The sequence below is a fragment of the Scyliorhinus torazame genome, chromosome 12 (assembly GCF_047496885.1).
Source record: "Scyliorhinus torazame isolate Kashiwa2021f chromosome 12, sScyTor2.1, whole genome shotgun sequence".
Lineage (NCBI taxonomy): Eukaryota > Metazoa > Chordata > Chondrichthyes > Carcharhiniformes > Scyliorhinidae > Scyliorhinus > Scyliorhinus torazame.
Window position 1 is genome coordinate 210,041,292 of NC_092718.1, and position 10,314 is coordinate 210,051,605.

At 46.2% G+C, this 10,314-nt stretch overlaps 1 protein-coding gene across 1 annotated transcript in view; it reads left to right on the top strand.

The window, feature by feature from the left end:
- LOC140386936 (multidrug and toxin extrusion protein 1-like) overlaps positions 1-5,642 on the top strand; it is a 40,608-nt gene extending 34,966 nt beyond the window's left edge. The window contains exons 17-18 of the mRNA XM_072469844.1: positions 593-674; positions 5,256-5,642. Of these exons, the coding sequence (XP_072325945.1) occupies positions 593-674; positions 5,256-5,494 (321 nt within the window). The 3' untranslated portion in view covers positions 5,495-5,642. The remainder of the gene's footprint in view (positions 1-592; positions 675-5,255) is intronic.
- Positions 5,643-10,314: the final 4,672 nt, after the last annotated feature.

Below are 10,314 nucleotides of genomic sequence, written 5' to 3' on the forward strand. Positions count from 1 at the left end.
ACCTCCTTGCTATTGTACTCTATGCTCCTATAAGTCTCAGTTTTCAAACTCTGAGAAACATACTGAGGCATAAACCGAGTTTGTAACAGCGTCCTAACTCCAGAATTACTGATAAACAATCTCACTAGTCCCGAGAAGCTAACTTTATGTTTGTGGGATGTCAAATGTCTCCACAATTATTCTTTGTTTTAGCTTCTATCATGATACATTTAATTTGCTATCTGAAAATGAATGATTTTAAAGGCTTTTAACATCTGTTTTGGCGTGTGCGACTTTATCAGGTTGACGGGCTCTCTCAATGCTTGCTGACATCACTACTGATGACACAGCTCCTTGACGTGACGCCAGATATGAACTGCGATAGGGAAAGGGGGATTCCCCGCCACGGCGATCACCAGCAGATCCCCAGATCGCGATTCAGTGTCAGTGGCGAGTGTTCTTGCACAGCTACTGGCAATGAAGCTCCAGGTCAAGATGTTTACCTTGAAATGCCAGTTCTCCAGAGTGGATTAAGTGTGCAATTTGCATTAAACTGAATCCCACACATCAAGCATCCTTTGGTTTTCACAATGGTTTTGTGCTTTGTTGAAAGGCTCTGGTTAACGCGGGTGTGACCAAAGATGTGGACATCTCAAACAGCGCCTCTAGTGGTCAAACCCAGGAAATCTCAGCAGGTAAGAAAGAATGCTGTGCAGTCTTTAAAACGCTTTCCAATTATCAAATACGACTGGAGTGAGAAACATTTACGGTACGTTTTCATTACACGATTCAAAGTGATAATTCATCTGGCAAACTAAATTGTGCTGCAAGAAATTCCTGATTCACCCCCCCCCCCCCCCCCCCCACCACCACCACCCACTCCAGTTTAAAGTCCAACTCCTCTTGGTGATCGGTGAAGCAACAATAACTTTAAAATCTAAGGGCTGTGATTAGTGCATAGATACGGAGGCCAGCACGGTGGGACAGTGGTTAGCACTGCTGCCTCACAGCTCCAGGGACCCGGGTTCAATTCCGGCCTCGGGTGACTGTCTGTGTGGAGTTTGCACATCCTCCCCGTGTGTGCGTGGGTTTCCGCCGGGTGCTCCGGTTTCCTCCCACAGTCCAAAGATGTGCAGATTAGGTGGATTGGCCACGCTAAATTGCCCCTTAGTTATTTGGGTTACGAGGATAGGATGGAGGCGTGGGCTGAAATAGGGTGCTCTTTCCAAGGGCCGGTGCAGACTCGATGGGCCGAATGGTCTCCTTCTGCACTGTAAATTCTATGACCCTCCCTAGGCTAGTGCGCAGTCAATTCCAGCCCCAGTTGATCGGAGTCTTATTTTTAAATACCTGAGGACTTTGGCCGAGCCCAATAAACTGCGGTCACTCGGTTTGTAAATTTTAACACAAGTAATCTTTTGTTATTTAACAGTAATGTAACTAAACTGACTAAAATGTAACCGACTACCAAATACCCCGGGCGGATTTCTCGGTCCGAGCCGGGTCGGAGAATTACCGGGCTGGGCGTGATTCGCGCAACGCCGCCCCAACGCTGGTCCGCCAATTCTCCGGTGACCGGAGAATCAGTGCCATTGTCGGCGGCGTGGCGCCGGTCGGGGGCCGATCTATGTCCACCTTTCCCAAATCTCCTCCCTTACTAACTACCCCATTGTCTATGCGGCTGCGGACTAAGCCCAGCGCCACCACAGTCAGGGGGTGGGGGGGGGGAGCTGATCCGCGGGCCGGGGATGCTTTGGCGGGGGCTGGGGGTGGCGAGCCAAAGGGGATCATTATTTGGCAAACTGGTACGTCCGGCACCATGTTGCACGGCGCGGCCGTTGCAGTCCTCCGCTGTGCGCATGCGAGGGCATGGACCCATTCACCGGCCGTATCCGCAGCCAGAGCCGGGGGCTTTACGCTGCCTGCCTGCCAGCCACCCCCCACCCCCCCCTCCCCCCCTTCCCCCCACCACCACCACCACCAGATGGAGGATCAGTGGCCATTTTTTCGCTCGTAAAACGCCACCATTCCCACGCCGGCGCAAGCGCCCAGTCTCAGAACCGGAGAATCCGGCCCAATGTCTTTCTGGAGTTCAACCTGCATTTCATTATTTCCTCTTTCTCGACCTGAGATGGTTTTCTCTGGCAAGATTGTCTACTTTCTCTGTATATTTGAGATCATTTCAAGTTTATGGTAAAGATGTGCCAAGCACTCACTGCTTTTACAACAAGAAAGCAGTTCTTCACTTCAGCAGTGACAGAGAGAGACTGTCCCTTTCACTTTCAAGATCTAAACCCTTCTGCCCAGCTCCCTCAGGAGCATCATGCAGGAACCCATTACTGACTGTTGTCAGGCAGAACACTGTCCCCTAGCCAGCCTACAGGTTGTCAACCAGCCAATTGAACTGACTTCCTCCAAAGCTATTTCTTAAGATTCATTCAGCGACGGCGAGTCTATTTTTTCCTTTCCAAAATACATTCAATGGCATCACCATCACTGAATCCCCCACTATCAACATCCTGGGGGTTACCATTGATCTGAAACGGAACTGGACTAGCCATATTAATACTGTGGCTACCAGAGCAGGTCAAAGGCTAGGAATCCTAGGGCGAGTAACTCACCTCCTGACTGCCTCAAAGCTTGTCCACCATCCACAAGGCACAAGTCAGGAGCGTGATGGAATACTCTCCACTTGCCTGGATGAATGCAGCTCCAACAACACTCAAGAAGCTTGACATCATCCAGGATAAAGCAGCCTCTTAATTGGCACCCCTTCCACAAACATTCAATCCCTCCACCACCGAACAGTGGCAACCATATGTATCATCTACAAGATGCACTGCAGGAACTCGCCAAGGTTCCTTAAACAGCACCTTCCAAACCCACGACCACTACCATCTAGAAGGACAAGAGCAGCAGATACCTGGGAACCCCACCACCTGGAGGTTCCCCTTCAAGTCACTCTTATCAACGTTGTGAGACCATTTCAGTTTTATTTCCGTTGTCCTTGAATTGACTGTTGGTAACTCCTGGGATTTGGGATTTACAGCACTCAACGATCTCACTTCTCATGGACCAGTAGAGCTGTATTACAACGTGGCCTATGGTGATTGACGGTCAAATCACTGGTTTGGTTGTTCAACTTTTTACCAATCTTTGGTCAGCTTTCTAGCTGTGTGACTACATGGTTGAGAGAGATAATGTTTGTCATCTGGTAGCCTATCAGTGGTTGAAATATCTGTTGGACCTCCTGGTTGGTTCTTCAATCGCCTGAGGAGTTCTGGACTGTTAACAGAGAACAAAACAGTGAAAGAAAAGGGGCAATATCTATGTGCGTGCAAGTTAATCTATCACCAAGTGGAGTTTTGAAATGGCCACACAATGTTTGACAGGAGGATTACACAGCCAACCCTCTATCGACAATGATTCAAAAATCTCTGCATTAAAATAATCCAATACTAGGAAAGTTGATCACCACACTTTTGGGCAAGTCAGATCTGTCTATAGATCATGTGGTATGGCCCATGGCTGGTGCCTATGGAGGAGGTCATTGGTCTGTTAACCAGCCCTCCTAAAATCATTTAGATTAAAAGATACCATCATAAAACAGAGAAAATAGGTGCAGGAGGAGGCCATTCGGCCCTTCGAGCCTGCACCGCCATTCAATATGATCATGGCTGATCATGAAAATTCAGTATCCCACTCCCGCTTTCTCCATACCCCTCGATCCCTTTAGCCGCAAGGGCCACGTCCATCTCCCTCGTGAATATATCCAATGAACCGGCCCCAGCAGCTTTCTGTGGGAGAGAGTTCCACCAGTTCACAGCTCTCTGATAGACAAAGTTCTTCCTCATCTCAGTCCTGAATGGCCTACCCCTTATTCTTAGGCTGTGACCCCTAGTTCTGGACGTCCCCAACATCGGGAACATTCTTCCCGCATCCAGCCTGTCCAGTCCCATCAGGGTTTCATATGCTTTTATGAGATCCGCTCTCATTCTTCTAAACTCCAGTGGGTACAAGCCCAGTCGATCCAGTCTTTCTTCATATGTCCGTCCTGCCATCCCGGGAATTAGTCTGGTGAACCTTCGCTGGACACCCTCAATAGCAAGATTGTCGTTCCTCAAACTAGGAGACCAAAACTGCGCATGATACTCAAGGTGTGGCCTCAGCAAGGCCCTGTACAACTGCAGCAAGACATCCCTACTCCTCTACTCAAATCCTCTCGCTATGAAGGCCAGCCTGCCATTAGCTTTCCCCACCCCCTGCTGTACCTGCATGCCCACCATCAGCGACTGTTCCACCATTTCACCCAGGTCTCGTTGCACTTCCCCTTTTCCTAAACTGCCACCATTCAGAAAATAATCTGCCTTCCTGTTTTTGACACCAAAGTGGATAACCTCACATTTACCCACATTATACTGCATTTGCCAAGTATTTGCCCACCCAGCCAGCCTGTCCCAGTCACCCTGCAGCCTCTTTGCATCCTCCTCACAGCACACACTGCCACCCAGCTTAGTGTCGTCCGCAAATTTGAGATATTGTTATGGGCCAGGGTTTAGACAACTCCAAAGTATGTCATGGAGTTCACCTGACCTACAACCTTTAATAGATTTTGGTTATGAGGAGCACAAGGGCCCACTTTCCAGGTGTTATGCAACAGAGACCATAAGTATTTTTAAACAAAACAATGTTTAATCTATGAATTCAGTTAACATTTTGCAAACACACAGTAAACATTTTATCAACTACCAACACAACTAACTGCCACAGATTCATTACTCTATATGTAGCCCTTAATAACTTTCCTAACAACATCCATAAGCCAAACACCCTCTTTAACAAAGCAGTAAGTATAAATTCTTTACACAAGACAGTTATCACTTTTAAATTATCAAGTGATCCGGTCACCTTTTAACATACAGAGAGAGAGTCAAAGTGAACCTTCCTTGTCTGAATTCAGCTTTCAACTGCCTAAAATGAAAGCAAACCACAAAGCCACAAGCAGCTTCCAGCTCAAAACGAAGGTAAAAGCCAGAGACACAACCCAGCTCCACCCACACAATGATATCACTGCAGCTATTTGATAAACACCCATTTCCTAAAGGTACACTCCCATGACAATATTGCATGCAATTCCTTCATCCAAATCACTAACGTATACTGTGAACAGCTGGGTCCTAGCTGGGTCCTGCCACTCTGAAAAGGACCCTTTTATTCCCACCCTCTGGGAATAAACTCATGTACTTACAACTTTTCAATGTGACTTTCCTCCACAGGTGTGGACACAGGAAACAGTGCAGCGAATCCCATTCCCAATGCTGATGACTTGGAACCAAAGATAAACAATGGCCGGGTGACAGATGAGACTTCCATTGTGGACGCTGGAGTCACCACGGTTGGAGAACTCTTGACCACAAAACAACTGATCATTCGTCGTGGCCTGGCCTTCCTTTCAGGACCACTCATCCTGGCAATTGGACTGGCGATACACTTTAGTCTTGCAAAGGACCCGTAGACCCCAGTGAACATTGTAGAGACAAAGCAAGATTATTGTCTGCCGCATTAACAGTCAGGCTGTGACCCAAAGGACAACAGAGGGGAACGTTCACACAAAACCCACTGAAGAATTCCAATCACCAGGCAAATAAATTATAAATGAATAATTATGACCAGATTTCCTTATGTCTCATGAACAGTTGAAATTTCAATTGGAAAGTGTCACGCTGTGAGGTTTGAAAGCACCATTTTCCCATTCAGGGAATGTGCCAGAGTCCCAGTGAGCAAGCCATTATTTTTGTGACCAGCGTGTGGATGTTAGAAATAGAGAGAAACTACATGACATAGTCATACCCATGACCCATGACCCAGCATCCCAGAATCCTTCATCACTCACCTTTGGATACGTTTCATCCGATCAGTAGAATAGATTATCCAGATTTTGGGGTCTAGTCAGAGACAGTCAGTGGCAAGGACGTGGCCAGGGGAGTCTTCAACATTGAACCAAGACTCCAAGCAGCTTCTGGTCAAACGTTAGACAAGGAAACCTCCTGCTGATTACCAGCTACCTCCTAACGTCAGATGGTGAATAGGTATTGCATCATGGTCAACGCCAGATGCAGCAAACACTGTGGGTGGAAAGAGCACAAAGCACAGTTTGGTTGTGAAGCTTCTAGGTCCATTACGAGGTCACTCGGTAGTGACACCATTGATCAAACTAACTTTACCCTGGAGGATGTGAATGGCCCTCAGAGCTGACGTCATGTGACGACATAACCCCCCCCCACAAGGAAAGAAAATAGTTCTCTTTGGCTTCACCAATCTACCTGTTGCAGGTGCATCTATCTATGTCGGTGTTGGGTGGACAGTCTTTATGGAGACAAAATCCTGCCTTCACACCGAGGACACTCTCCTCCGTGTAATATGGCATTGCCGTGCTATGCAAATGAAATCACATCACAGCTAAGTGTACAATTGAAAGAGATGTGGAATACTACAAATTAATATATTCAGCCACTGCAGAACCACGAGTAACAAAATGGACAGGATGCTGAGTAACAGAGCTGATGTGGTGGGATGCAGTTTGGAGGGTTACCATGGTAATACAGCAAGGCGTTCTGGCCGGCAGCTCACTTGACCAAGACGCAGAAAAGACATGGGGATGAGGCAGAGGAGAAAACATGTTTTATGTTCAATACTGTGCCTTACACAACCTGAGGAGGTCCCAAAGCATTGTAAAGGCAATGGAGTATTTTTGAAGTGTAGTCATTGTTGTAATGCGGGAAATACACCTGTCACTTCGCACATTGCAAGCTCTGACAGCCAGCCATCTTCTAATGATACTGGTTGAGGGAGAAACGAGAGCCAGGACACCCAGGAGTGCTCCCTGACTCTTCTCTGAAACAGTGCCACAGGATCCTTCGCATCTACTTGAGATGCCAGACAGGACTTCCACCTAATGTCTCACTCATGAGACGACAATGCAGCATTGCTTCAGAGCTCAGCTAGACTTTCCACTCAAATATTTTGAATGGACTAGACTCAGAGGAAATACCCACATAACCACAACTGTGACCTCACGGACACATGGGATTGAATGTTGGGAGTTCTGGAGCTGCGGATGGATTCACTCTGGAACATCCACCATGCTGAGGAAGTCCTAGATTCAGTGAGTTGGTCACACCACAGTTAACAATTACTGAGGGAGATAGGGAATGGGTGACCACCAGACAGAGGAAGAGTAGGAAGGCAGTGAAGGGGTCCCCTGCGGTCATCTCCCTCCAACGGATATACCGCTTTGGATACTGTTGGGGGAGATGGCTCACCAGGGGAAGGTAGCAGCAGTCACGTTCATTGCACCGTGGCTGGCTCTGCTGCACAGGAGGACAGAGTGGTCGAGCTATAGTGATGGGGGACTCAATGGTAAGGGGAATAGACAGGCGTTTCTGCGGACGCAAATGAGACTCCAGGATGGTGTGTTGCCTCACTGGTGCAAGCGCCAAGGATGTCTTGGAGGGGCTGCAGGACATTCTGGAGGGAGAGGGTGAGCAGCCAGCTGTCGTGGTGTCGGAATTACTGCAAGGCATACACGGGAGTACTCTTTGTTCAATCTTTATTGACATTCATTCATTTTCATTCATTCATTCATTTCATTCACATGTGCACACGGAGAGCAAACCAGTGGGGGACACTATATTGCTTTGTCTGAGTCCAGTGAAGCAGAAACATTGATAGCTTGATTAACCAATAGAATTACAGTTGCAGTCTAATCCTTGATTTGCACGTCACACACACCAATAATATCACAGTTAAACTTTCATTTTAGGCCAATGAAAGGACAGTAATTCTAGCCAAAAGTAGACAGGGCAAACTGACCAATAGAAGAGCAAGGTCTTTCAATCTTTCTTTTACGTAATCGTCTCCCTTTTAGCCTTGGAGGTTACGTTGGTTAAGAAGAAAAGTGCATTCCTGAGAAGGCTACCTCCATCGTCCTGTCTCCACAGACTTGCGTCATTCACTGAGAAACAGGAAATTATGGTTTCCGTACAAACTTATGCCCTTTGCTAAGGAACAGAATATCTGGATTCCACACTAATCCATGTCCTTTGCCAAGGAACCGGATATTATAGATTCCACAGTGGCGCATATAGGCACCAACGATATTGGTAAAATACGTGATGAGGTCCTACAAGGGGGTTAGGGAGTTAAACTAAAAATTGGACGTCAAAGGTAGTAATGTCAGGATTGCTACCAGTGCCCCATGCTAGTCATTAAATTTCCCAACATTGACCGGGACAGCCATAGCATTAGGAGCTTGGATGGAGAGAAATTTGTCAAGTGTATTCAGGAGGAATTTCCCATTCAGTATGTGGATGGCCCGACCAGGGAGAGGGCAAAACCTGACCTCCTCTTGGGAAATAGGGAAGAACAGGTGACGGAAGTGTTAGCGAGGGATCACTTTGGGACCTGTGACCATAATTCTATTAGTTTTAAGATAGCTATGGAGAATGATAGGCCTGGGCCAAAAGTTAAAATTCTAAATTGGGGCAAGGCATGGCAGGTTTCAGAAGGCTGTGTTAACCACTGCCCGTGTTGGCCATCACAGATTACACAAAACCATTCAGGGTGGTTATCGATGAGAGTGATGTGGAGTAGGTGCTGTGCCCTTGCAAGAAGTGACGAAGGAATAGAGCGGCCTATTGGATATTTTTCAAAGAAATTATATGTTCACCGGAGGAAGTATTGAACAACTGAAAAAGAGACTTTGAGCTTGATGCTGGCTTTGCAACATTTTAACATCTATGTTATCAGCAATTTGTCTGAAACAATTATGTATACTGATCATAATCCGTTGAGGTTTTTGGAGAAAGCACAGGGCTAAATCGCTGGCTTTGAAAACAGACCAAGGCAGGCCAGCAGCACGGTTCAATTCCCGTAACAGCCTCCCCGAACAGGCGCCAGAATGTGGTGACTAGGGGCTTAGCCTACTTGTGACAATAAGCGATTTTCATTTCATTTTCATTTCATTCCATTTCAAATTCAAGAATAAAAATGCCAGACTGTTGCGTTGGTGTTTATTATCACAGCCATTTAATTTTAAACTTATACATGTGGCAGGACGGGAAAACATGACAGCCGATGCTTTGTCACAAAAGTGATGGAGAAGCAGCTTTGGTGCTGGACGATGAAGAACTAAAATAGGCTGTATTATTGTAAATGTTTGCTTGTTTTAATGTTTTAGAATGGAAGTTTATTGTCAAGTGTTAGGAATGGACAAGTGAAAAGGTGAAAAATGAAACCATCTTTGAAGTTGATGGTTTATTTTTGTTTCTTGGGGGAGGTGTCATGGGAGTGTTATTTTAAGAAAGGTTTTTGTCTTATCACATGGCTTCAGTGATGTCCTTTTGTGGGTGGGGCTGAGCTGGGGCTGTGAGTTTTTCTTAGTTTCACTTTCAGATTTGTCTGCTGCGGACTCAGGGAGAAAGAAGTGTTTTGTTCCTGTCACCCTCTATTGTAATTTTAAAGAGTTGTTTCAGGAAACCCCCCATTGGTTATAGCCACCTCACAGTAACTTCATTGCAGTGTTAATGTAAGCCTACTTGTGACCAGACAGCTTATTATTATTATTACCTGCTTTACGAACTTGAACAAAATAGTTTGCTTTCCGGAGGGGTTGAAACCTGCTGGTGAGATGGGGTCAGAAACTCAGGAAAAGCCAGTCGTATTCAAGTGAGATTGCAGAGTGCTGGGCCACGCCCTTGAAAAGGGTTTTTTTATTTTCTGGGATTTTGTTTTTGAATTGAAGCAGTAAAAGGGGGAATTCATCATCGATTATCATAGAATTTACAGTGCAGAAGGAGGCCATTCCCCCATCGAGTCTGCACCGGCTCCTGGAAAGAGCAACCTACCCAAGGTCAACACCTCCCCCCTATCCCCATAACCCAATAACCCCAACCAACACTAAGGGCAATTTTGGACGCTAAGGGCAATTTATCATGGCCAATCCACCTAACCTGCACATCTTTGGACTTCACATCATGAAGTGTTAAACATAGATTACTGTAGTTATGTTTGTAATTGATAAAATGTCTTGCTGTTTGTTTATGCAAATGTTAACTAAGTTCTTAGTATAAAGCTTGTTTTGATTAAAATGTCTAGGAAGACAATTGAATCGCACCTCAAGTGAAGACTCTTGCGCTCATCCTAGCCAAATTCAACAAAACATTACAGGTCAGGTGAACTCCATAATATACTTTGGAGTTTTTAAACTCTGGCCCATAACAGGTGGGAAAACAGGATCAGGGTATTGAACTTGATGATCAGCCATGATCAACATGG